Consider the following 25,507-nt stretch of genomic DNA (forward strand, 5'->3'; position numbering starts at 1 on the left):
CCGAGCACAGGCTCCAGCCGCGCAGGCTCAGTAATTGTGGCTCACGGGCCTAGTTGCTCCGCGGCATGTGGGATCCTCCCAGACCAGGGCTCGAACCCGTGTCCCCTGCATTAGCAGGCAGATTCTCAACCACTGCGCCACCAGGGAAGCCCCAGCAATTACATTATTAAAAAAAAGTTTATTCAAAAATCTGTCGATGGGGCTTCCCTGGTGGCGCAGTGGTTAAGAATCCGCCTGCCAACACAGGGGACATGGGTTTGAGCCCTAGTCTGGGAAGATCCCACATGCCGCGGAGCAACTAAGCCTGTGCGCCTCAACTACTGAGCCTGCGTGCTGCAACTACTGAAGCCCACGTGCCTAGAGCCCGCGCACCGCAACGAAGAGTAGCCCCCGCTCGCTGCAACTAGGGAAAGCCCACGCGAAGCAACGAAGACCCAACACAGCCAAAAATAAATAAATTAAATAAATAAATTTTAAAAAAAATCTGTCGAAATAACTTCAACCCTGTTTTTGGTTCATGGGGGGTGAGGGTCAGAGCCGAAGAAGAGACATGGGCAGGAGAAAAAGTCATTTTAATTTTTATTAAATATACTCTCTTGTCACAAATCTTTAAAATATATAAACATTATATATAAACAAAGTGTCTTCATGGCGTCAAAATGTAACTCCAAATCAGGCCAGGCAATCAGTGAGAGGGGTGACTGCCGAGGGTGCAGGTCCAACTGTGTGCAGGGCTGGGGGGGTGGTCGGGGGCGGTGCTGCCGAGGCTCGCTTGGCTGGGAGCCACCTTGGGGAGGCACACTGGGGCCGGCAACCCTGGGGGACCTTCCCGCTCCTGCCCAGCCTGCAGCTCAGAGGAGGGTGCTGCCTAACCATCCATTTGGTCTCACCCGCCTGGGGTGGACCGCCAGTCCCTGCTGTTCTCGCCTGGGGGCCCTCACGTTCCCATCCTGTCTCCCTGTGAGGGACGCCCCTGCCTCTCCTGAGCACTGGGCGAGGCTGGGAGAGAAGGTGGGTCGGATGCTTACCCAACAGGACAGCCATCACAGGCTGCTTGGGCCCCCGGGAATGAGAGTCTGGGGACAAGACTGGGGCTGGCTGGTGGAAACATGCAGGAAGGACAGAAAGAGGGGTCTTCACACCCACGGGACTAAGGCAAGAAAAACAGAAACAGGACAGAATGAAGGGAGGAAATGAAAATCACAACTGGAAATGCATGTGTGGCAGCAAAGATACCCTCTCAGACCCTTTCACACATCATGGCTACTGAGCCCACTGTGAAAACCAATCCTCTGGTGGTCCTGGTCCTGGAACCAGATTGGACTGGTCTGGGTTTACTGTGTCTAGACCCAGGGCCAGCCAAATTGCAAAACAAAACCAAAAAAAATCAAACTCCAAATGTCATTAGGAAACAGGTGTTTCCAAGTCCCTGTGATTCCCGGTGGGCCCTGGGGGGGCCTCCTCTGTGAGACCAGCTCTCTGGGGTACCCTGACTCTTCCAAGCTTCCTGCCCCCAGGCCAGATGCTGTCTCGGGCTCTCACTTTGGGAGAATCAAGGAGGCCAGCTGCCTCCATGTACTCCATTCATGGGAAATCAGACAGCCCCACGGGCCTTAAATTGTCCCATGTCCCAGCCAAGTAACTGCTCAGGTGGGGAGCCAGGGATGTGCCAGATGCCATGGGTCCCCCCCACGAGCCCCCATGCCTATGGGCAGAGGGTCAGGGCCTGAGGCCCAGCCTCCATTAGTGCAGCCAGTGGGGCGGGGATGAGAGCTTCCTGGCAACCCAGGCAGATGCTTCAGGCTGGGGCTCAGACCCAAACCCATGGCAATTCCTCAAACCCTGTTGCCCGGAGGAGGCGTGACCCTCCTGAGAACATTACAAACTGGGGCGTGGGGGGGCACAACAGAGGGGAAGACCCAATCCCAGGGGCCCGGGATAGAGTCTGGGATCGGGGTAACACTCTTAGGAGAAGGCTGTGCCCAAGCTGTAGACTCTGGGGACAGACAAGGAGTCGTGTTACCGGGGAAGTGGTGAAGGCAGGAAAGGCGAGGCAGGTAGGGTAGGGCGAGAGGCTGCATTTGTAGCCACAGCTGAGCAGGAGGCTGGTCTCATGGGGGACAGGGCAGGAGGCCAGGCCTCAGCCCCACACTCTCTGGGGCTCCCCCCACCAGAGGACATAGACTCTGAACGGACATAGACTCGGAACAACAAGGGGCAGGCGGGGTCTGGCTCTGAGCCCAGGGGGGACCAGGTCACTAGAACCAGGAGCCTGTCCAAGGACACAGAGCGCACCAGGAAGCAGTGCTGGCCACTCGTCACTCAGGGCGTTCATGGTAATACCTCCCGGGGCAGCCCCAGCCCTACTGAGGCGGGAAGAGGACAGCACGGGAGCTCCAGCTCCCCCGGTCCCAACAACGCACTTCGAGGGCCACTGGCTTTCCCCTCAGACCTGTACGCACTGAGCCCAGGCCCCCCTGCTTGTTCCACAAGGCGCATCCGCGCACCTCCTGGGCGGAACCCAGCGCACCCTTGCTCGCTGGGCTCAGAAACAGAAGGGGTCAGCGGTCCACCGCGAACTGAAGCTCGAGAGCAGCCGACCCCACTGGCCCCTAGCTCTGCAGGTGCCGCAGCAGGATCTGCATGAGGTCAAAGGTGGTGAAGCTGATGCCCACAGCGATGGGACCCTTGAGCCAGTTCATGCTCAGGCCCTTGTAGAGGCCGTGCACCACGCCCTCCTCCCGCATGATGGTGTGCATTGTGCGCACGATGGAGGTGCGCTGGTGGCCCGTGACGCCGGCCGTCTGCATGCGCCGCCGCACCACGTCCAGCGGGTAGGAGGCCGACTGCCCGATGAGGCCCGCGCAGGCCCCGAAGATCATGCGCTCAAAGGGGTAGGGCTGCGGGCGGCCGCTGTACTCTGCAGGGGGAGGGGTGGGAGGGGCTGTGAGAGCGATGGGAGGGGGCGCACCGGCACCCACCCGAGCACCCCTGCGCCCCGCGCTCACATGCGCCGGCAGTGTCACAGCTGCATTTCAGGACCTGACCGGCTCTCCTGGGCCTTCCCACCCAGGCCATGGCTTCCCTACTTCCTCACCTACTGGTCCCTCGTTTTTAATCAAATTTGAGAGATAAAAGATTTTTACAAGACAGAAAAGCACAAAGAATCATATAACCAAGTCCTAAGACCAAGAACGAGCTCACACCCAGTCACTCTTGTTTCTCGTCTAGTAAAGAAAGAAAACATCACTCAGTGGGAAGCAGTCGCACAGCACAGGGAGATCAGCTACGTGCTTTGTGTCCACCTAGAGGGGTGGGATAGGGAGGGTGGGAGGGAGATGCAAGAGGGAGGGGATATGGGGATATATGTATGCATATAGCTGATTCAGTTTGTTATACAGCAGAAACTAACTCACCATTGTAAAGCAATTATACTCCAATAAAGATGTTAAAAAAAAAAAAAAAAGAAAACATCACTCATGTCCGGAACCCTCTCCACGGCCCAGCCTGCCTGACAGGTGCCCTCCCCTGGGTGCTGTGAAGACGGGTGGGCTGGAGGGAGGAAGGGGCAGCAAGGGATCAACAGGGGTTCTTTAAAAATGTGTTGTAAATTGGAAACTAGGAATTAAAAACGGGGAGATGCCTTATTCACTCAGCAGATTGGCAAAACATTAAGGAACCTGCCAGCAGCACCACTAGGGGTGAGAAGGGGGCAGGGCGCCACGGCAAGCGCAGTCACTGGAAGAGCAGAGGGTGGAGAGTAAAACCAAAAAAACGGGGTCTCACACCCACACAAGGAGAGGAGCTCTTGATGTCAGCTGATCACAGAAAACCCACAAATGGCCTCACGGCGCCCCAACGGGGGACCCCCCCCTCCACTGCTAAAAGGATGGGTCAGAGCTGCACTACCCGGAAGTGCAGGAGGTGGCCGCTCACTCACTTCCCATGACCAGGAAACAGCACAAGGCTTGTTCCCGCTACACAAAAGCGCAGGTAGAAGGGTTTCCAACGGAGGTGAGGGGTGGAGCCCCACCCCTAATAAGGAGGCTCAGGGGAGTGGGGCTGGGGGTTCTGGACAAGGGATCTCAGCTTTACCTGGACTGTTTTCCTTCTTTAACAAAAAACATCCTGGAGCAAATAAGGCAGTTTGTTAATGACTCATCGGACTGGGCGGTGGCAGATATGGGTGGGGTTACAATGTTCTTTGTACTTGTCTAGTTTCTCAAAATTACCAAAACACACGAGGGCACTTCCCCTCCGTCTAGGTTTTACCCGTAGGCGTGTGTGCGCACCAGAGGCCTCCAACTCTCTGGGTGACACTCTGGACTTCACAAGGTTGCTCTCAAAATGAGGCATTAAAGGTCAGGAGTCCAGCTTCCCCGGGGCTGGCCTGATATGTGTCTTCTCCTGATCCAGACCCTGGGCCCCCAGCCTGCCCCTCCCAGGGGAGTCCTAGTGCCCCCCTGCCTCCACCCGCCTCCAGCTCCGCGTGACCCGCGGAGGCGCTGCCCTGGCTCCACACTCCTGACCTCTGTGCAGGCTCTTGAGTGTCTCGTAGGTGAAGAAGCTCAGGCCGGCATAGGGAATGACCCCCAGCACGGTGGGAATGAAGCCGTGGTAGAGGGTCTTCAGCCCCTCTTCTCGGGAGATGCGGATGAAGACGTGAAAGATGTTGCTATACCTGCAGGACAGAGCGGGGGTGGGGGGAGGCCTCAATTCACTAATTCTCGCCTCTTCCCACGTCAGCGGGGACAGGCCTGGATGCTGACGGACAGAACCTCACAGAAGTTCTGGCATTCGCATTCGAGGGGGCCATGCACGCCCAAGGCCATACGCCACCTTCACCACTGGGATCACTCTGCCGTGCTCAGCGCTTGGCTGTGTCTTGACTCCACATGAACACTTCGGGTTTGATGGAAGCAGAAACTGATCCCCAAGCTAAGAGACCCAATTACGGCCTTTCCGGAACAGCTGCGGAGCCGCACACCTGGCCCGCCCTGCGGTACCCGGGGGGAGGTGGAGGTAGCAGAGCCTCAGCACAGCTGTCTGCAGCTGGATGTGGAGGCCCAGACCCAAACCCCAGGGGCCCAGTGGAGGGAGCCCACCCGGGGACCCCACTAGACACAGAGCCCCCGCTGCTGGTGAAAACGTCGCCGTGCGTGGTAGGACTCACATTTCCTTTGGGGTCACGGCCATCCGTGCCCTGACCAGGTCCAGGGGGTAGGTCAGCGAAGCGGCCGTCGTTCCGGCCAGTGCACCCGCGAGGAGGCGGGGCCAAGGGGGCAGGGCTCTGAAAGAGGGTGGGGAGAAGGTCAGACGTCAACGCCCCGGGTGCCCACAGGTCTGGAGGGGTGGAGGGATGGAGGAACGGGCACCGGCTGAAAGGAAGCCAGCCGAGTTGAAGCGGGCGGAGCGGGGGAGAGTCTCTGGGTGGATGCCATATTGAAGTTCCCCTGGTTGCCTTGCCTTTCCCCCTCCTCGTACGAATGAATGAACAACGAGCACCTTCCCTCCCCGCTCTGGGGCATAGGTAGGATCAGTGGCCGTCCTGGGACTTAGGTTCTGAGGGGAGACCGGATAAACAAGAGAAGTTCTGACACGGTGAGCAGGTGGAAGACAGGAGAACAGGGTGATGTAATAGCGCTGAGAGGGGTTTTATTTTTATTGGGGGGGGGGGGCGGGTGGGAGGGCTCACTCTCCGCGGAAGCCGTAGTAGCTGCCCAGTAGGCGCTTGTACTCCTCGTGCGCGCTGAACTGGATGGCGGCGTAGGGCACCACGCGCACCATGGTGGCCGAGTTTCCGCGCCACAGGCTGAGGAAGCCTTCGTGGAGGTAGGTGAAGTAGAGGACTCGGAAGGCCTCCTGCGGGGAGGGCAGGGGAAAGGGGCAATGTCAGTGCCCTCCGCCTCCGCCTGAGCAGTGCCTTTGCTGCCAGAGCGCTGGACCTCCCTGCCCACCTTATGTTGCCCAGCCCTGCGCCTGGGGGGAGCCATCGTCCCCCTCCCCCGCATTCTCTGAGCTCTGCGCTAGGACCCCCGCACGCCCAACCCCAGTCCTCCGGCCCTCGGAATTGGAAAGCGAGCCAGGGGGAACCAGGCTTGCAAAGCAGGCTTAGAGCCCCACAGAGGGTGTTTTGTTGGCGTCTGGTAGTCTAGCTTTTTAAAATATTCTCCTTTTCCTTTATTAAGAAGGTAACACCTGCTCCGTGTTTAAAAATAAATCAAATACGACAACTGTGAGTTTAGACTGTCAAGTCCCCTCACCGCTACCCCAAGGATAGGGGGGGGTCTCCCGTCAATTCCCAGGGTGGGCTGTGTCCAGGCAGAGCTCAGGGTGCAGACGGGTGGCCTTGGCCCTGGTGCCTGGCGAGGGAGGGCTTGGTCACCCGGCGGCCCTGGAGCTGGCCTGGGGCGGGGTTGGGGGAGAACCAATGGGAAAAAGCAACTTGAAAAACGTTTCCCCAACCTCTACCACCCTCCTCCTCTGCCGCTGCCAGCCCAGCAGGGCGGAGGTGAAGGTCCTAGAGCCGGGGGTCCTTGACCTAGTGGCTCACCTTGGCAGAAAATCTTTTTGAGGACACTGGAAAAAAACAAAACACAACAGAGAGTGTGAGATATGAAGGACGGGACCGCCCCCACCCCAGTCTGCATGACCCCCTCCGCAGGGGTCTGGTCTGAGCATGGGGAGTGAGAGCCTCCCCTGGGAATGCACCCCCCCCCCCGACAAGGGCTGAGTTGGGGGCCTCCGCAGCAGAGTCAGCCTCCTCCCGGGAGCCTCCTTACCGCCCCCGGCCCACGTCCAGGCCCCTCTGCACACCGGCTTCTCCCCAGGAAGGGGAGCCCAGCTGCCGCCTGACCCCCAGGACAGTGAGGATCTCTGTAAGGGCCTGTGGGAGGACGCACCCCTCCGGGGTTGACACCAGCAGTCCCCACCCCTGCTGGACCCCAGTTCTGCCAGACCCCTTTGGGGGAGGCATCCCAGCCACCAGCCATGCGGGGGTCAGCCGAGGGGCTCTGGCTCCTGCAGGACAAGGCCACGGGGGTGTCTGACATCTGCGGCCTGCCCTCTCTTCTCCACGGCATGGCCCAGGCAGCCCTAATGCCCACTCTCCCGCCCTCCAGGGCTGCCTGGCTCACCCCCCCATCCCCCGCTTCCCAAGCGTCGGCTGCGTTCCCAGGATAGCCTTGCGCTCCCGTCTGCGCCTGCGTGGATGTATGCACACCACCTGCCTTCGGAGTTACACCCAGCTCCCTGTGGGGCGCTACACTGAGCATTTGTTCCAGGAACAACACAGCTGCCTGGGCGTGTGTGTGTGTGTGTGTGTGTGTGTGTGTGTGTGTGTGTGTGTGTGTGGTGGTGGGGAAGGGACGTGTGCTCAGCTGCATGCCCGTCCTTTCCCACGTCAGCTCGCTCCTCCTCCCCCTCCTCCTCAGGGAGGTTGATATCAACGCTCCTGTTATATGGATGAGGAAACTGAGGCCCAGAGAGGCTAAGGGACCAGCCTGAGCAAGTGGGAGGGGCCTGGCACGAGTCTGCAGTCCTCTCCTCCCAAACAGCTGAGCGGGGGGGGGGCGTCCCAGGTTGTGACCGTCCTCCTTCCCAGCACCCCTCACGCACTGGCCACCATCTGCAGGACAGAAAGGCCTCATCTTCAGGGGACCCTGTGCCTGCTCAACCCTAAGAAGGGAGGGAGATGGATTCTTGAACTGTGTCCTCCCCAGAGATATATCCACGTCCTCACCCCCCGCACCTGTGAACACGACCTTAACTGGAAACAGAGTCTTTGCAGATATAATTAAACTGAGGTCATACTAGAGGAGGGTGGGCCCTAATCCAGTGACATGGGTCCTTATAAGAGGAGAGGACCCAGACACAGAGGGGAAGGCAGAGACTGGGGGGAAGCGGCCATAAGCCAAGGATGCCTGGAGCCACCAGAAGCTGGAAGAGGCAAGGAAAGGTCCACCCTCAGGGACCCAGCAGGAACCAATCCTAGAGACACCTTGAATTTGGACTTTTGGCCTCCAGAAAGTGGGAGAATAAATTCCTGTTGTTCTAAGCTGCCTCGTTTGTGGTACTTTGTGACGCCAGTCCTAAACACTAACAGACTTTCTAAGTGGATTCTACAGAGGCATTTTAAAAACCACTTTGCAGAGCAGTTTGGGGGGCCGTGGAGGAGGAGGAGGATTGCTTGGCAGCTTCTCTATCACATGGGATAGATGGACAGGCAGCGTTTACCTTGGAAGATTATTTTGGTTCGGTCCAGGGGAGCTACCGCCGTTTTGGCAAGAGCACCAGCCAGGGCCCCTGACAGGAGGGAGCTAAGAACTTGCCTGTGATCACTCTGCAAGAAAACACACGAACACGCGGTCTGTCATCAGAGAGGGAGAGGAGGCGGCTCTTCTGCTCGGGAAAGTTTCCTGAGCGTCTTCCTTCTCCCCCTGGTCCAGGGCTGACAGACACACAGTGGCCAGAGTGACACAGCTAGGCCCTGAGCATGCCGGGCACGGGCTGAGCCATGGTGGGTCCAGCAGCCACAAAGCCTGGTGGGACACAGTGAAAACCTCCTGGGCTACAGGGACCAACCACATGAGAGGTCATGCACTGGCTGGGCTGTCCCGTGAGGTTCCCAGTTCTCGGAGACGGCCTACGACGGGATGAACTCCAAACATAAGCGTCACCCCTGACCTGTCCTACTTTCAAGCCTCGGTTCCACCCACTACCTGTGTGTGAGGGATTCTCCCGTTGCAGTGTTTCAGGGTAAAGGTTCCTGGTGGTCTGGGGAGTGGGTGGGGCGTATTAGGCAAGCAGACCCTGACTGTTCAGCGTGTCTCCTTTCAACAACTTTCTATCAAGACTTCAGGGGCTGGCTGGCATCTGTGGCTCTTCATCCAGCCAGGGCAAGGGCGATGGTGACAGATGTGGCTGACCAGCACTGTGCACTCCTGTGGCCAGCCCCAGAGCCAGTGCTTGCCCAAGTCTTCCTGCGGCTCCCCGAGCCCCGGCTCCAATGGCCCTCCTTCCCTAGAGGCCCAGGGAGCCCTGAGTTGTCACACAGGAAGCCACCTGCTCATCGGGTTGGAGTCTCCATCCCCTCTGCTGACTCAGCCACAGAACTTTCTGGAAGTGCTCTTCTGGACATGCCCCACGTCCTCAGTCTGCAGCGCGCAAGGATGGTGAGGAGCAGGTAGCTCAGTGACCCCGGGAATCTGTGAAGTCCACTCGGAGCAGGCGCCCTCAGGGGCCTGGAGACACATGGAGCGGAGCAGGGGTATGTACAAGCCTTCACCACTCCCCTCACGGGGCTGCCAGGCCACGGGGGGAGCCAGACATGAACTAACTTCAGACAAATGTGTGAAGAATCACCAATCAGGGAGGGGCTATGAGGAGGGGGCTCGGGGCTCCAGGAGAATGCGGGGTGAGGGGTAAGGGACCGAGGTTGAAGAATGAGGTACACCTAACTTCAGGGCTTGTGTGTGTGTGTGTGTGCGCGTGCGCGCGTGACACTCTTAGAGGGGGAGGAACGCAACACTCAGAGGCCCCAGTGAGAAGGAGTGGGGGGCCCTGGGGGACCACAAGGAGGGCAGGGTGGCTGACACAGGGAAAGGGAGGGGCACAGGGAAGAGAGAAGAGACAAAAGGTGGGTGGGGCTGGACCCCACAGAGTGTGAGGGCCTGACGAGGAGGCTGGTCTTTGGCTAAAGAGAAATGGAGAAGTGTGGAAGGTGAACAGGCTATTTTAACTGGAACCAGAGAAGAGGCAGCTCCTGTGAAACCCAGGATGGAGATGGCAGAGGCTGGGATCATGGGAGGCTGCGAGAGGGGCGGGATGAAGGGGCATTTAGGGGTACAACTGGTAGCCTGGGTCCCAGTGGGCATGGTGGAGTCCAGGGCTACGCCCCAAGTTTGCTCAGCTCAGCGGGTAGCTCAGGGGGAAGGGCTGGGTCTGTCCACACTCCTGGCCTGAGTCTGGGCTCGGCGCTCCCTCCACCAGCCCAGCCGACCTCTCGCTAAAAGAACAGAATCCCGTAGCAGTGTTTTCCCCTCTGTTTCTGAGGCCGAGCTTCACCATGGGGTTCCATCTTCTTGCTTCACAGAGGCCTGTCACTGGGGACCCCTGCCTTTTCTGGGTCACACAGCAAGGCTCTCGTCCTTTGGTCCCATTGGCTTTGAGGGGTGCCAGAAGGCTCAGTGGTGTTCCTGGCACCAGCTCCGAGGCCCTCTGCCTCAGTTTCCTCTCTGTGAACGCATGTGGTGACAGCTGACCTCGAGCCACTGTGGGCAGAGGGAGTGCCCTGCGGGGAGCCCACGTGCTCTGCAGGCACCAGAAGTGGAGCCGATGCGTCCCTCCATCTCCTTCACCAGCTTACTTCCTGTGCAACCTGTGGTTCTTACAATCACAAAGCCAGCTCTGCACATGGGGAACACACATCCTTAAACCCTAGCTCCCAATGTGGCGCTCCAGGGACACGCTGTGAGCCCACTTCACACGCTTAGTGGAGGAGGCTGCTGCTGCCTTCGGCAGACGCTCCCACTGACCTTTTTTTTTTTTTTAAAAAAGAGGCATCGGGGCAGCACATAGCTTATTTATTTATTTATTTATGGCTGCGCTGGGTCTTCACTGCTGTGCGCGGGCTTTCTCTAGTTGATGAGCATGGGGGCTACTTTTCATTGTGGTGCGCGTGCTTCTCACTATGGTGGCTTCTCTTGTTGCGGAGCACGGGCCCTAGAGCGCGCAGGCTTCAGTAGTTGCGGCACGTGGACTCAGTAGTTGTGGCTCGTGGGCTCTAGAGCGCAGGCTCAGTAGTTGTGGTACACGGGCTTAGCTGCTCCGCGGCATGTGGGATCTTCCTGGACCAGGGCTTGAACCCGTATGCCCCGCATTGGCAGGCGGATTCTTAACCACTGCGCCACCGGGGAAGTCCCCACTGACCTTTTTTTTTTTTTTTTTTTTTAGTTTTATTTTTTTGGCTATGTTGGGTCTTCGTTGCTGCACATGGGCTTTCTCTAGTTGCAGCGAGCGGGGGCTACTCTTCATTGCAGTGCACGGGCTTCTCACTGTGGTGGCTTCTCTTGTTGCAGAGCACGGGCTCTAGGTATGCGGGCTCAGTAGTTGTGGCACACAGGCTTAGTTGCTCTGCGGCATGTGGGATCTTCCTGGCCCAGGGCTTGAACCCGTGTCCCCTGCACTGGCAGGCAGATTCTTAACCACTGCGTCACCAGGGAAGCCCCCCCCCTGACACACTGACTCTTAAATGACCACAGCTGGCTTATTCTTTAAAGATCTTGGTTGGCATAGGCATCACTGAATGGTCAAAGTCTCTATACCCATCATACGGAGAGATCCTGCAAATGAAAAAGGAGGCAGGCAGCCTGCTGGAGAGGAAACAGGCGATCCACAGATGGGATACACACCAGTGGTGAACATCACAAGAAGATGCCCGGCTCCTTAACCAAAGAAATGGGACTTTGCAGAGTGAGCTCCCTGCACTGGGCTGGCCAAGCAGGCCAAGACTGACGTGGGTTGTGCCAGCCAGCGCAGAGGAAAACCGGCGCTGTGTGTGTGTCCCAGTGCATGCCAAGCACAGGGGCCTTTGCTGGGCATGTCCGCTTGGCGGGATCCATCGGGCCCGTGGAGGGAAAGCCACGTCTCCCTCACACTCTGCCGCGAAGTTCACTAAACTGTGAGGGATGGGTGCCTGCTCTGGGGCTTGCCCCCCCTGCCCCCAGCATGGTGACGGTGGCCCGGAGAATCAGTCCTCCTGCCCGCCTGGCGTTCCACAGGGAGACTTGGAATTTGGGGAAAGGTCAGGAGGGCCAGAGGATGATGCTGCTTCAGGCTTTGAGCCCATGGACTTTGAGAACTGCCTGCGGGTGCCTGAGCCAGCCTGGCAGTGAAGGTGGGTTAGTCCATGTTCTAGGTTCAGCTGGGATAACTTCTACCAGCTTCTATGGTGAACAAGCACAGGGCTGATCCAATTTCTTTTCTTTTCTCGTTTTCTTAAATATTTACTTATTTATTTATTTGGTCATGCCAGGTCTTAGTTGCAGCGGGTAGGCTCCCGCAGGTGCAGCTCATGGGCTCCTTAGTTGCAGCACATGGGCTCCTTAGTTGTGGCATGTGAACTCTTAGTCGCAGCATGCATGTGGGACCTAGTTCCCTGAACAGGGATCGAACCTGGGTCCCCTGCATTGGGAGCGCATGGAGTCTTAACCACCGCGCCACCAGGGAAGTCCCTGATCCAATTTCTTTATGAGGGAATAAGGCTTTTGTCTTCAGTTGAAGGGCGTAATCGGAGATGAATTTCAGAGCTGAGGGTAAACTCCTCCCTGGAGCGAGGAGTTCCCCTGCAGCCCACTCCACCTTTGGCTAATTCTTCTGTGTTGGCAAATCTGAGTGAGAAAAGGGGCTCAAGGACACCTTCGACATCCCAGCCAAATTTGGGGGAGGTTTTGGCTTCTTGCCAAGTGGTAGGGCAGCTGGATCCACAGCGCAAATGGAGCTATAAAAATGGAATAGGAGGCAGCCTGCATCACCCCCTCACCCCCCCGGCCTCGCCCTCAGCGTGTTAGGGGGTGATTTGTAATGGGGTGCGAGTACAGAAGAGGGACTGGGTGAGAATGCCCAATGGGGGGGCCAGGATACTTGCCTTTGAAGACACATGAGCGGGCAGGACGGGCTCGGCATCCTCACGCAAACGCACCACGCCTTCCTTCACACCATTACCCATTCCAGGCCTGCTCAGGACGGTGGGAGACTCAGTCCTGGGGAGCAAGAAGGGATGAGGTGAGAATCTGGCCTCCTCCACCAGCCTGGGGCCTCTGATTCATCCTCAAGTGGCCCGATGCCAGCACTGCCCCAGTGGCATGCTTCTCCTAACCTGGCTTCTGTCTCTCTGCAGGATGAAGACACCCGAACCTGCATCTGGATGCCACAGTCCCCTGACCTGATTGCTTAATCATTCACAAAAGCTCTTCTCATCAGCTCTTTTATTTCATCCTCACAAATGGGCCTCTGAGTCCTCTGTTTTTTTAACTTAGTACCAACCGCCCAGATTGGCTCAGAGAGGTTAAGCTGACAGGGAGGTCACACAGCAGGAGGCAGGGGCGTGGCAGGGTGTAGGGTGTGGAGGCTGGAGGGCTCCACCTGCCCTGGAGCCCAGTGCCCTCTGGGCTTATGCCAGCTTGGACCTGAGACTCCGTCCACAGAAATACTTTTCGAAAATTAATCTTTGTCCTACTGTGTGGCTGCCTGCCCTTTGCGGACAAGTTATAGTAAAGTGTCCTAATACTTGAGGATTCCTCCCTGGAAACCTGTAAGCAGATAAGTTAGGGGGTCCCTGGAGAAAGAGAACCAGGAATGGCTCTCTTGACATAAGAGAAGCCATTTTGGCCTAAGCCATTTTGTGAGCTAAGCCTGGCAGCAATGCCTGCCCTTGAACAGGTCTCGGTAATTAATGATCTAAAGCGAACAAAGGAATGCAGGAACAGAGAAAAGGCAGTCAGACAGTAGTGCAGTGATAAAGCAGAGTCCTAGTTCCTCCTCAAGGGATAGACATGATAATAAATATATCTTTGATTTCTTTGGGAACTAAGGCCCCCACCCAGGTGGAGGGTGGAATGATGTTGACCCTCTTGACTTCAATCAACTAAAGCTTGGACTATGTGGACCTTTGCCCCAATTCTATGCTGAATTCTCCTCTGTTCAAGCCCCTTCATGAATATGCATGTACCCTGAGCTTAAAACTTCCCCAATTTTGCTGTTCGGGGAGACACTGCTTTGGGAAGGGTCCCCGGTGTTCCCCTTACTTGCTGAAAGTCATAATAAATCCTTCCTTCTCCCCTCCCCATCTTTGGCTTGGTTGTGTCTATTGGCTTGACACCCACCAAGAGATGAACCCAGTTTTCAGGTAACACAGGGTCGTGTCCAAATTTCCTCTTATGAAAGAATGTTTTTTCCTCTTGTAAGGACACCAGCCCTATTGGATCGGGGTCCACGCTAACAACCTCAAGTAATACATGCTTCCTTCTCCCCATCTTTGACTTAGTTGTGTCTATTTGCTTGACACCCACCAAGACGTGAACCCAGTTTTCGGATTACAAACCTACCTTTAACCTCCTAGTGCAGGAGCACTCAAAGCTCAGCCAACCACAGGGAGGGGACCAGGAGGAAAAAAGGATGAAGGACAGGTGTCACGGAGATGCCACTGGGCACCGGTATGCTTGGAGGTATCCCTTGCTTTAAAATCACCCAATGAATCAATATGCTTTCCTGTAAAATGATGCAAATGAGGCAGATGCCCCCCTGAGCCAGCTCTGGAAGCCCCTCCTGCCCTCCAGGTCCTCCCAGGCACCCGCTGGTACGGAACATCCTAGGAAGCTCAAGCAGGATTCTGTTCCAAGTGGCCTCTGCCGCTGTTTCCTACCTAAAATGGTCCCTGGCTCGGGGATGAACAGCTGCTTCTAAGACGGGGCCAGAAACTCAGCGATGAGCCTGGACCACCCTGAGGTGTCAGGCAGGAACCAAAGTCAAGGGGACTGTGAAAATGGGACACAAAGGCAAATCAAAGAGCTCCTAGTGGCCAAAGGAGGAACACTGTGAGCAAAAAAATCAATAAAGCAGTGTTGTGTGTGTTTTTTTTTTTTTTTTTTGGCTGCACCAAGGCATGAGGGATCTCAGTTCCCCAACCAGGGATCAAACCCGTGCCCCCCTGCAGTGGAAGCACGGAGTCTTAACCACTGGACCACCAGGGAAGTCCCAGAAGTGTTGGATTGTAACCCAAAGGGTAAAATATATAGCCAAGAGTCCACATGGATATAAATAAATGATTGAATAAATAAATAAATGGGGGAGAAGAGACAAGTCTCCCAGGCAGAAGAATCCCAAATAAGTTACGCTGATGCTCAGTGCTGGAGGAAGGGAAGCGTAAGCACGACCCCTTAGGTGTGGGCCAAGGGGCAACTTCCTTCCAAAGGGCACGGCACAGAAAGGGGGGAAGGGAGTAACTTTACAGTGAGGACACCTGACAGACACCACCTCAGCCACGTGATCAAAGTCAACACAGCAGTGATAAGTCACACTGACGGCACATGCCCTGGACACGTGTGTGATGAGAAAGGCACTTCCCCTCTGTGGTCCTCCTCTCCAAAGCCCAGTCCAACCATGAGAAAAACACCAGACAAATCCCAACCAAGGGCCAAGGGCCATAGAGCACCTGACCAGTTCTCATCAAAACCGTCAAGGTCATTGAAACCAAGAAAGTCTGAGAAACTATCTTAGCCCAGAGGAGCCTAAAGAGATGTGACGACTAAAGGTAACGTGCGGATCCTGGGACAGAAAAAGCACATTAGGGAAACACTAAGGAAATGTGAATAAACAATGGACTTCAGTTAATAATAATGTATCAGTATTTGTACATCAGTTGTGACAAATGTACCATACCAAAGGAAGATGTTATTAACACGGGAAACTGGGTGTGTGCGGTGGAGGGGAACTCTGTATTACTTTTGCAATTTTTCTATAAACCTAAAACTGCTCACAGACAAACAAACAAACAAAGAGAAACTAGGCCTTAGGGATCTTTTCCAGCCAGTGGCTGGGGTATCAGTCTGTGGAGGACACTGTGACTCTATCACCCTCCATGCGTCCGGCTGCCACTCAGTGTCCCCCCAACACGATGGACCCCGGGGGACTGTCCTCACACCTGGGCACCCGGATGCAGAGGGTGCAGCCTTTCTTTGTTTCTTCTGGCTGTGCTTCGCAGCATGTGGGATCTTAGTTCCCCGACCAGGGATCGAACCCGTGCCCCCTGTGCCCCCTGCAGTGGAAGTGCGGAGTCCTAACCACTGGACCGCCAGGGAATTCCCGGTGCGGCCTTTCTGAGAGCTGGGTCAGGCGTGGTGAATGTGGATACGTTCTGCAAAACTGCCCTCCTAAGAAAGGATCCAGCCCTTTAGTCCCAGCCTCATACAGTCTAGAGTCTGAGCACTCGCCTCCCTCCCTCCCTCTGACTCCTGCTCCAAGCTCCCCAGGAGGAAACAGAGTTTCCCCAGGCAGGCGGTGCAGGCTCAGGCCCAGGCTGCTTGTGTTGCCCTTTGAACCATTCTTCAACCCCTGGCCCGGGCCCAGGGCCTGCCCTGGAAGCTCTGCAGACGGCTCAGACAGGGCCTTGGTGTGGTGGATGCAAACAGAAACAAAGGCACCACACAAACCAGTGCAGACCTACAACAGCGTGTCTCTGCAGGTGACGGAGCGCCAAGGCTGAGTCACGGGAAGGCGCCTGCAGGGGGCTGAATGGTGGCCCCCCCCCCAAGACATGTCTCCCTGGAATCTGTGAATGTGGCATTATTTGAAAAAAGCCTTCACAAATATAATTAAGGTAAAGATCTGGAGATCCTTACCCTGGATGAGGGTAGGTCCTAACAACAATGACAAGTGATCTGATAAGAGACAGAAAAACAGGCAGGGAGGCCATGTTTAGACAGAGGCAGAAATTGGAATGATACACACAAGCCACAAGCCATAAAAGCTGGAAGAGACAAGGAAGAATCTTCCCCTAGAGCCTTAGGAGTGGCTCTACAGGAGGATTAATTTGGGATTTCTGACCTCCAGAACTGTGAGAGAATAAACTTCTGTTGTCTTAAGACAGTTTGTGGTGATTTGTTACAGCGGCCAAAGGAAACTAAGATCCTTTTTGGAGGAGAAGCTGGGGTGGCTCAGGCCCCCCAACCCCAAGCAGAAGGGGCAGCCAGAGTCTGCAAGCTGCTTCCGCCAGGGCCCGGTGCCGCCAGGAAGCTCCCCAGGATTGCAGGGCGGAGAGAAGGAGATTCCTGTCCTGGGGCAGTGGCTGGGGTGGGGGTGGGGGGGAGGTCTCAAGCTTTTGCCTCTTAGGCCAAAGGCTATTTTCCTAGGAAGTAAAGAGCTCTTTGCCCTTTCATAAACAAAAACAAAAAAACTCAAGACAAAGGCAAAGAAACAGCCGGGTCACTGGGAAGGAAAAAAAATATCTTAAAAACATGACAGGTATCAGACTGCACTCATAATGAGAAAAGTGGGTTTAACCTTTGGTGGGGGGCTGTTGGCATGTGTGGGGACAGTAATGCAACTGGTAGATGAGACTGAGGCAGGTTGCGGGGAGCATCTCTCTGCAGGTGATTTGGCAGACGCCTTGGAATGTGTGCTGTGCCCCCAGACAGGTGAGCATGAAGCCTCCTGGGCCAGTAAGGCCACAGCCAGGTGCTGGTCCCAGTGAAGGTATGAAGGTCTGGATGGGAAGCTTTGGGGGAGCGAGGAGAGGGGGGCAGGGAGAATGTGTGACCTAAGCCCTCACAGGAGAACGCCACCCAGCCTGTCACTAATGAGTGAACCTACCTGAACCCAGGTGGGAGGCTGTCCAGATGCAAAGACTGGAAGCAGACCAGGTGTTTATAGAGTGCTGTCAACAGTGATGGGGGGCTTCCCTGGTGGCTCAGTGGTTAAGAATCTGCCTGCCAATGCAGGGGACACGGGTTCGAGCCCTGGTCCAGGAAGATCCCACAGGCTGCAGAGCAACTAAGCCCGTGCGCCACAACTACTGAGCCTGCGCTCTAGAGCCCGTGAGTCACAACTACTGAGCCCGTGAGCCACAACTACTGAGCCCGTGTGCCGCAACTACTGAAGCCCGCGTGCCTAGAGCCCGTGCTCCGCAACAAGAGAAGCCACCGCAATGAGAAGCCCGCGCACCGCAACAAAGAGTAGCCCTTGCTCGCCGCAACTAGAGAAAGCCCGCGCGCAGCAACGAAGACCCAACGCAGCCAAAAATAAAAAATAAAAAAAAAATAAAAAACAGTGATGGGGACTCGCCATACAGGGGAGGAGACAAGGGCATGGAGGGAGCCTGACTGTGGATGTACATACTTTCCAGCAGTTGGCATTTTGCCTCCCACCACTCACCTCTTCAAGAATAACAGAGGACACAACCCACGTGTGGCTGACCCAACCCCCGCTGTGCCCTTCCCAGGTCAGAGCCCCTCCCCCTGCACTCAGGCACCCCCGCAATGCCCCCTACTGGCTTCCTTCCTCCAAACTGCCACAAGGTTCTGAATTTACCCCCCAACCTGCCCCGAGAGGCCTCCCTCACTGAACTGGGGTTCCCAATGCCCACACAGCATCCATACTCAGGACAGTTGCCAGGCTCCCTCTGCCACCAGCGTGGGGTCACCGTGCCTGGGACTTCTCCACGCCCAGTCCCCCAGGTCGGGCCCCCTTATCTGTGCCCAAGAACATGGGCTCTTTTGGGTGTTGTCTGGAGTCCATCATTGGTCAGATGGTGACCAACAGCCCACGTGGCTGAGGGTGAGGCCCAGAGTATATGGTGGGTGGCCTCAGCTGGCGCTCGAAACTCCGAGGCCGGAGCCCCCTCCCTCCCGACTTCCTCCAGCTCCTGCGGCCCCTGCTGCCTCCCTCTCTCCAGGGCAAGAGGCCTGGGCTCTGCACCAAGGCAGGCAACTGGGCCAGATGGTTTCTTCACATTCTTTTGTTTCTATTGTACCTCATCCCTTCTGTTGTTGCCAGTAATAGCGAATTTCTTTTTTTTTTTTAATTATTTTTATTTATTTATTATTATTTTTTGGCTGCGTTGGGTCTTCGTTGCGGCGTGGGCTTTCTCTAGTTGCGGCGAGCGAGGGCTACTCTTTGTTGCGGTGCGCGGGCTTCTCATTGCGGTGGCTTCTCTTGTTGCGGAGCACGGGCTCTAGGCACGCGGCCTCAGTAGTTGTGGCTCGCGGGCTCTAGAGCGCAGGCTCAGTAGTTGTGGCTCACGGGCCTAGCTGCTCCGCGGCATGTGGAATCTTCCAGGACCGGGGCTCGAACCTGTGTCCCCTGCATTGGCAGGCAGATTCTTAACCACTGCGCCACCGGGGAAGTTCCTCTTGTTCTGTTTTTGTTTTTTTACCCCACTCTGCACGGCATGCGATGCAGGATCTTAGTTCCCCAACCAGGGATCGAACCCGTGCCCCCTGCAGTGGAAGCGTGGAGTCTTAACCACTGGACCACAAGGGAGGTCCCTGGCACATTTCATCTTGTAAGTTTCAAAACCACTGACAAGGTAGGTCTCCCATTCTGGTCCTCATCTCACAGTCGGGGAGGCACAGGCAGTCAGAGGTTCTAAGCTTGGGTCTACTATCATGGCTTGCCCACAGTGGCCCGGCCTCGATGTGAGGCCCTCTTCCACATCTCTCACCAGCACCACGGACCAGGTCCTTCAACCCAATCCCCTCTCAGGACCCTCTTGTGTTCCCCAGCCCCTCGGCCTTCTCTTGGGTCCCACAAAATCCAGGCTTGTTAGTTGCCTCTGCTCATAATGCTTCGTCACCTAGCTAACTCCTTGCTGGCTTTCAGGTCTCCGGAAGCCTTCCCGGCCCCCTGAATTAGCACCCCCAGCCTCTGCTCAGGACCAATCAATTACAGCGCCCCAATCACTTGGGGAAGGTCTGAGCCACATCCATGTTCCGTACCCTTCTGAGCCAGTGTTTCTGCCTCCTCCACACCTGTCCCTGACCCTGGCACACAGATATCTACAGATTGTAGAAAAACAGTATTGTAAGGCTTCAAGTTTGTTCCACTCCTGGAGGCCGTGCTGGTGCTGGCATTCCAGGATGCCGTATAAAACGTCCGTGTCTTACAGTGGCTGGAAGCACGGTGCTATGGGTGAGTTGTTTGAAGGAGGACAGGGATCTGGATCCAGGACAATCTAGGTCTGTCCTAGCTTCCCCATGTTCTCCCTATGTATCTTCGGGCAAAGGTCCCCTGAAGCCTCGGTCACCTTTCTGTAAAACTGGGATGATCTAGGACCAAGCTCACAGCCTGGTAAGCATGTGCCAAAGGGTGGAAGAGAGCAAAATGAAGACATAACGTTCACTTGTCTGGGTGCTTGCTAGCTCTGAGCAGATGCCCCCATCTTCCAGCAGGAAGGCAGGTGAGCGAGGGAGCCCACAGGGGCTGCGCATATGGGCCATCTGGAGGGGCTGAGAAGTGTGCCCCGACCCTGCTGGCCTTGTCTTGTCTGAAATAGCAGAGGCTGCTGGACAAGCACCTTCTTCAATAATGCCCTGACAAGAATGCTGGCTTCACAGCTGTAGGGGTTACATGAGGTCTTCCGAAGTTCATGTCCACCCAGGACCTCAGGAAGTGACTTTATTTGGAATAGGGTCTTTCAGGTATAATTAGTTAAGGATATCAAGATGAGATCACCTTGGGGACTTCCCTAGTGGTCCAGTGGCTAAGACTCCGTGCTCCCAATGCAGGGGGCCCGCGTTTGATCCCTGGTCAGGGAATTAGATCCCACATGCCGCAACTAAAAGACCCTGCATGCCACAGCTAAAAGATCCTGCATGCCGCAACAAAGATCCCATGTGCTGCAACTAAGACCCTGTGCAGCCAAAATAAATAAATAAATAAATAAATAAATAAATGAAAAGATGAGATCATCTTGGATTTGGTGGACCCTAAATCCAATGATGGGTGTCCTTATAAGAGGTCTCACACACACACACAGGGAAGAAGGCCATGTGAAGATGGAGGTGGAGATTAGGGTGATGGGGCCAACAAGCCAAGGAACTCAAGGACTGCCTCTGGCAGCCACCAGAGACGGGGAAAGATTCTCCTTCAGGAGCCCCAGTAGGAACCAACCCTGCTGTCTTAGTCAGCTCTGGCTGCTGTGACAAAACACCACAGGCTGGGTGGCTTATAAGCAATAGAAATGTATTTCTCACGGTTCCAGAGGCTGGGAAGTCTAAGGTCAAGGTGCCAGCAGCTTTGGTGTCTGTTCAGAATGCTCTTCCTGATTCACAGATGGTGGCCTCTCTGTGTCCTCACATAGCACAAGGAGCAACGGGGTTCTCTTGGGCCTCCTTTATAAAGCCATTAATCCCATTCATGAGGGCTCCACCCTCATAACTGAATCATCTCCCAAAACCCCACCTCCTAATACCATCACACTGGGGATTAAGTTTCAACATATGAATTTTAGGGGAGACACAAGCATTCAGTCTATAGCACCGGCCAACACCTTGATTTTGGACTTCTGAACTCCACAACAGGGACAGAATAAACTTCTGTTGTTTTAAGCCACCCAGCTTGGGGTTATTTGTTATGGAAGCCCCAGGAAACTAATACAGCAAGAGTCTGAGACCAAGCCCCCCAAGTGTGTACTGTCCCTCGGCTAGTGACCTGCCCATGACCCCGAGGTCACTGCACCTCTCTCTGGACCTCACAGGTTGCCCAGCTGGCAGAACTTCAACAGAAAACCTGGCTTCTCCTGATCTTTGTTGAGACCCTGGAACCCAAGCACTCAGCTGCAGCAAAAGGTATTCAGTGAAGAAAACAAATGTTGACAAGCATATTTTAAAAATAGCACAGGTATTACTCAGCCATAAAAAGAAACGAAATTGAGTTATTTGTAGTGAGGTGGATGGAGTTAGAGTCTGTCATACAGAGTGAAGTAAGTCAGAAAGAGAAAAACAAATACAGTATGCTAACACATATATATGGAATCTAAGGAAACAAACAAAAAAAAAGGTAATGAAGAACCTAGTGGCAAGACAGGAATAAAGACACAGACCTACTAGAGAATGGACTTGAGGATATGGGGAGGGGGAAGGGTAAGCTGTGACAACGTGAGAGAGTGGCATGGACATATATACACTACCAAACATAAAATAGATAGCTAGTGGGAAGCAACCGCATAGCACAGGGAGATCAGCTCGGTGCTTTGTGACCACCTAGAGGGGTGAGATAGGGAGGGTGGGAGGGAGGGAGATGCAAGAGGGAAGAGATATGGGAACATATGTATATGTATAACTGATTCACTTTGTTATAAAGCAGAAACTAACACACCATTGTAAAGCAATTATACTCCAATAAAGATGTTAAAAAAAAAAAAATAGCACAGGGACCAGGGAGGGGCCACTGGGGGAACATTCTACTTCTTAAACTGGGTGGTGGTTTCGTTATTCTTTCTACCCTCTTTCTTTTCATGCACACATTACATACTTTTATTATTAAGAAGTATTTCACACTTAAAATAAAAAATACAATGCATTTTTAAAAGAGCTGGCTTGCAAAACCCAAACAAGCTAATAGCTCTGATCATCTCAATATTCCTCTAATGTCTAATTGCCAAAATAGAAGAGAAGAACAAAAAAACGGGATGACACATGGGAAAAGGCCTGCCCTCAGTCTGATGACGCCCTCCACCTGGCACCAATAGCGGGAAATCACCGACAACTCAAGAAAATCTCAAGACAACTTCTCAAATAGATTTAACATCTGACTTGTCTCAATCTCATGTGACACCTTCATTCTTTTGCCGGATCCCGGTGCTTAAAAAAAAAAAAAAAAAGAGCAACAGCCAATATCTCAGACCTCCCCTCCTGGGACTCCAGGCAACGCCTGCATCTCCTTCTCTAGAAGGACCCCCCTCCCCTCCACCCCAACCCCCAAGGTTTCCTTCAGAGCTCTGCAGAGGAGGGACTCAAATATTTCTTGGACTGAACTTTAGACTCTGGAAGAGAAACAGAAATCTAATGTTTAATCACCACCCCCATGGGCCAGAACACCTCAGAGACAAGATAGGAAGACTGGAGAGACCAGAACACTTGATAATAACCGTCCTGGCCGCTGGGGGAGGAAACAGGCATTCCAACTTCACAGCTGAGAGAATATTGATGACAGCACAGCCTCCACGGAGGAACATTAACCATTTAAATGGACATGCCCTTTGGCCTGGCCACTCCTAAGAAGTTGCTGCAGTTGGATGTTAAACTCCATGAAGACAGAGAGGTTTCCACGCGTCTGTGCACTGCTGGAGCCCCACACACCTTTACTACATATTTGCTCATGCAAAATTCTATCTATTCATTGCAGTTGGGTTTGTAAAAGCAAAATACCAGCAACAACTTCAACAGCCATCAGTAAGGGACTCGTTATAAAATCACTCACCCTTTTGATAAAATTTGATACAAATTTACCAGTGGTTTAAAAGGGGTGGTGAGGGGGAATATGCACATCTTCCCCACAGCCATAGACTATCTCTGGAAGGCAACATTATCATACATGAGAAACTATTAACAATGAGGGCCTCCAGAGGGGGATGGGGAACCAGCATGGGGAGACCTGCCTGTTTTTTACTGTTACGCCCTTTTGTACTGCTTGATTTTATTTATTTATTTTTTTACCATGTACATCAATGACCTTGTCAAGGTTTATTCATATATTCGCACGTGTGTGTGTGTGTGTATATATAATATATGCATGTACATACGTATATATAAAATGTGTGCATGTGTATATATGTACATCTATATATATGCATATACATACACATACATACACACACATTTTAAATGACTCCTCTTGAATTTGGACAGAAAACCCCAATGGCTTCAGTTTCCACTGAAGCCAATGGTGACAAGACCCTCCAGAACATTCCAGCACCATCTTTGCAGGGAGAGACAGGAGAGGGATAAGAAGTACTATGCAAGTGTTACAGGAAACGGCATGTTATTGCTTTTTTAACAGTAAAGCCACCAGCCTCTTTCCACACTGCACACTTGCAAATCACCCTCCAGGGAACTTGAAAAGTTCCAGAAAAATCTTTATCCCCAGCAACATTCCAGGCTCCAGTTTTGCAGTTTGTGTCTAAGCGGCTGAAACATTAGCTCTCTCACTCTGAAGAGTTGCCTTACTCTCTCGGTTTATCAGCTTTAAGGCCTCAGGAGCTCTCCCAGGTCAGTGAGGGGCCTCAGTCTGTAAGAGCTGGGCCAGAGGGTGGAAGCCCAGCAAACCCCACCACCACCGCAGGCAACCCTACCAGCTGGGCTGGCGGCACCCTAGGTGTTGAAGCCCAGCTGCAACAGGGCCCCCGTCTCCACCAGCCCCAGGGCTCTGAGACACATGTTCAGAAAGCGACCAGGGGCCGCCCCTTCCAGCTCAGCCTTTCCAGACCCAGTCAAAGACAGGACTCCTGAGGAACAGCTGCAGGGAGGGTGGGGCTCCCCTCCTCCCCTCCTCCCCTCCTCCCCTCCTCCCCTCTTCCCCTCCCCTCCCCTCCCATGCCAACCCCTAAGAGATAAACACAACAGATGGGCAAAAGTGGGGGAGGTCCGCAGAGAACGGTCAGCAGCAATGCTCAGGAAGGGGTGAGCAATGCCACCCCAATTCAAATCGCTTTAGGTTTGTTGCTGGTAAAATGGAGATAATTCCGGTTTTGTCTGGCCCATGGGATTATTCTAAGCCCGGAAACCACTTTACAGACCGTCATAAGTGAAAAGATAACATCTGGGTGGGCTTTTCTTTGGGGGGGGGGGTGGAGGTTGCAGTGATCCTGAGATAGCAAGGCTTGGGTGAATGTTGGAAAACCTGGATTACGGAGGGGGCACAAACACAGGTGCATGTGGAAGAAAGTATGGGTGGGTGCACAGACTGGGGGTGTTCGAGTCAGAGGGGGCTGTCAGGGGTACTGGGAAGGCGTGTGCATGTGTGGAGGGAGTACCTGAGGGCACTGACCCAGATTACTTAAGGTGAGGGGCAGTGAGAGGGGCCCAGACTTGGTTGTGAGAAAAGCCAGCGAGGGGATAGGAACAAGCACAGATGTGAGTGGGGGGCGGTGAGTTTGGGGTCACAGGCTCAGGTATTGGGTGTGGAGGTGCAGGCCCAGGTGTGGTGGCGCGGGGACCGGGGGTGGGGGGTGTGTGTGAGGACGCCCTGTGGTGTGGGGCTGTCATCGAGGGAAAGTCTCAAGCGACGTGTCGGTGGGTGTTCATGAGCGGGGGCGCGGTGTCAGGTGTGTGAGGGGGAATATAAGCGCGGGCACAGAGTCAGGTGCGCGTAGGGGTGCAGAGTCAACTGTGCGGGGCGCCTGGGGGCGCGGCCCCAGGGGTGCGGGGGGTGTCGGCGAGGCGGACAGTCTCAGGTGTATGAGGGGAGATGTCAGCGAGAAGGGATGTGATGTCAGGTATGTGTGGGCTGACGGAGAGAGGCTCCGATCCGGCTGTGGGAGCCCCAAGGGGGCACCAGACTAGCGGTGTTGGGGGCGGGGGGGGTAGGCTTTAACCTCTCCCAGTCCCCGCGATGCTGCTGTCACGCCCCGCCTCGTCCGCCCCCGCCCCGGGCCCATGACAGCAATGGTCCTCGCCCTAGGTCGGCCCGAGGGGCGCGGGCCCCCTCGACGCCTGCGCCGCCCCGCGCCCCGCGTGCCCCCTCACCGACTGGGACGTGTCGCTGAAGCCGCTGCCGCCGCCACCTCCAGCCGCCACAGCCCCGCCTCGCGCACCCTCCGCGCGCGCCGCGGGAGGGGTCCACGCCGTACTGCGATTGGCTGCGTGCTGGCCAACCATCTCTGGAGACAGCTGAGATTGGTAGACATGAAGCGGACGGGCAGCTCCTAAAGCCAATCACTGAGGAGTAGAGGCGGGGCTATTGGGAGACCCAGTGGGTCCCCAGGGTGGTCCTGCTGGGCGCGAGGTGCTGGGAG

At 55.0% G+C, this 25,507-nt stretch overlaps 1 protein-coding gene across 1 annotated transcript; it reads right to left on the reverse strand.

Moving 5' to 3' along the window:
• Positions 1 to 571: 571 nt before the first annotated feature.
• SLC25A42 (solute carrier family 25 member 42) lies at positions 572 to 25,345 on the reverse strand. The gene is made up of 8 exons (XM_061190192.1): positions 25,239 to 25,345; positions 12,647 to 12,761; positions 8,236 to 8,341; positions 6,554 to 6,579; positions 5,696 to 5,862; positions 5,174 to 5,290; positions 4,530 to 4,681; positions 572 to 2,920 (listed from the first exon to the last, which is right to left on the reverse strand). The coding sequence occupies exons 2-8, from the start codon at positions 12,725 to 12,727 to the stop codon at positions 2,613 to 2,615; spliced, it is 957 nt and encodes a 318-aa protein (XP_061046175.1). The 5' UTR covers positions 12,728 to 12,761; positions 25,239 to 25,345; the 3' UTR covers positions 572 to 2,612.
• Positions 25,346 to 25,507: the final 162 nt, after the last annotated feature.

This window comes from Eubalaena glacialis, chromosome 4 (assembly GCF_028564815.1).
Source record: "Eubalaena glacialis isolate mEubGla1 chromosome 4, mEubGla1.1.hap2.+ XY, whole genome shotgun sequence".
NCBI classification, from domain to species: Eukaryota; Metazoa; Chordata; class Mammalia; order Artiodactyla; family Balaenidae; genus Eubalaena; species Eubalaena glacialis.

What these genes read in the sequence shown, in the direction of transcription:
- SLC25A42 (XM_061190192.1), bottom strand. Translation starts at nt 12,727, where the DNA reads ATGGGTAATGGTGTGAAGGAAGGCGTGGTGCGTTTGCGTGAGGATGCC. An exon ending in TACTACGGCTTCCGCGGAGA is followed by an intron (nt 5,291 to 5,695) that starts GTGAGCCCTCCC and finishes ACCCTCTTTCAG; the next exon opens with AGCCCTGCCCCCTTGGCCCC. An exon ending in GCCGTGACCCCAAAGGAAAT is followed by an intron (nt 4,682 to 5,173) that starts GTGAGTCCTACC and finishes TCTGTCCTGCAG; the next exon opens with GTATAGCAACATCTTTCACG.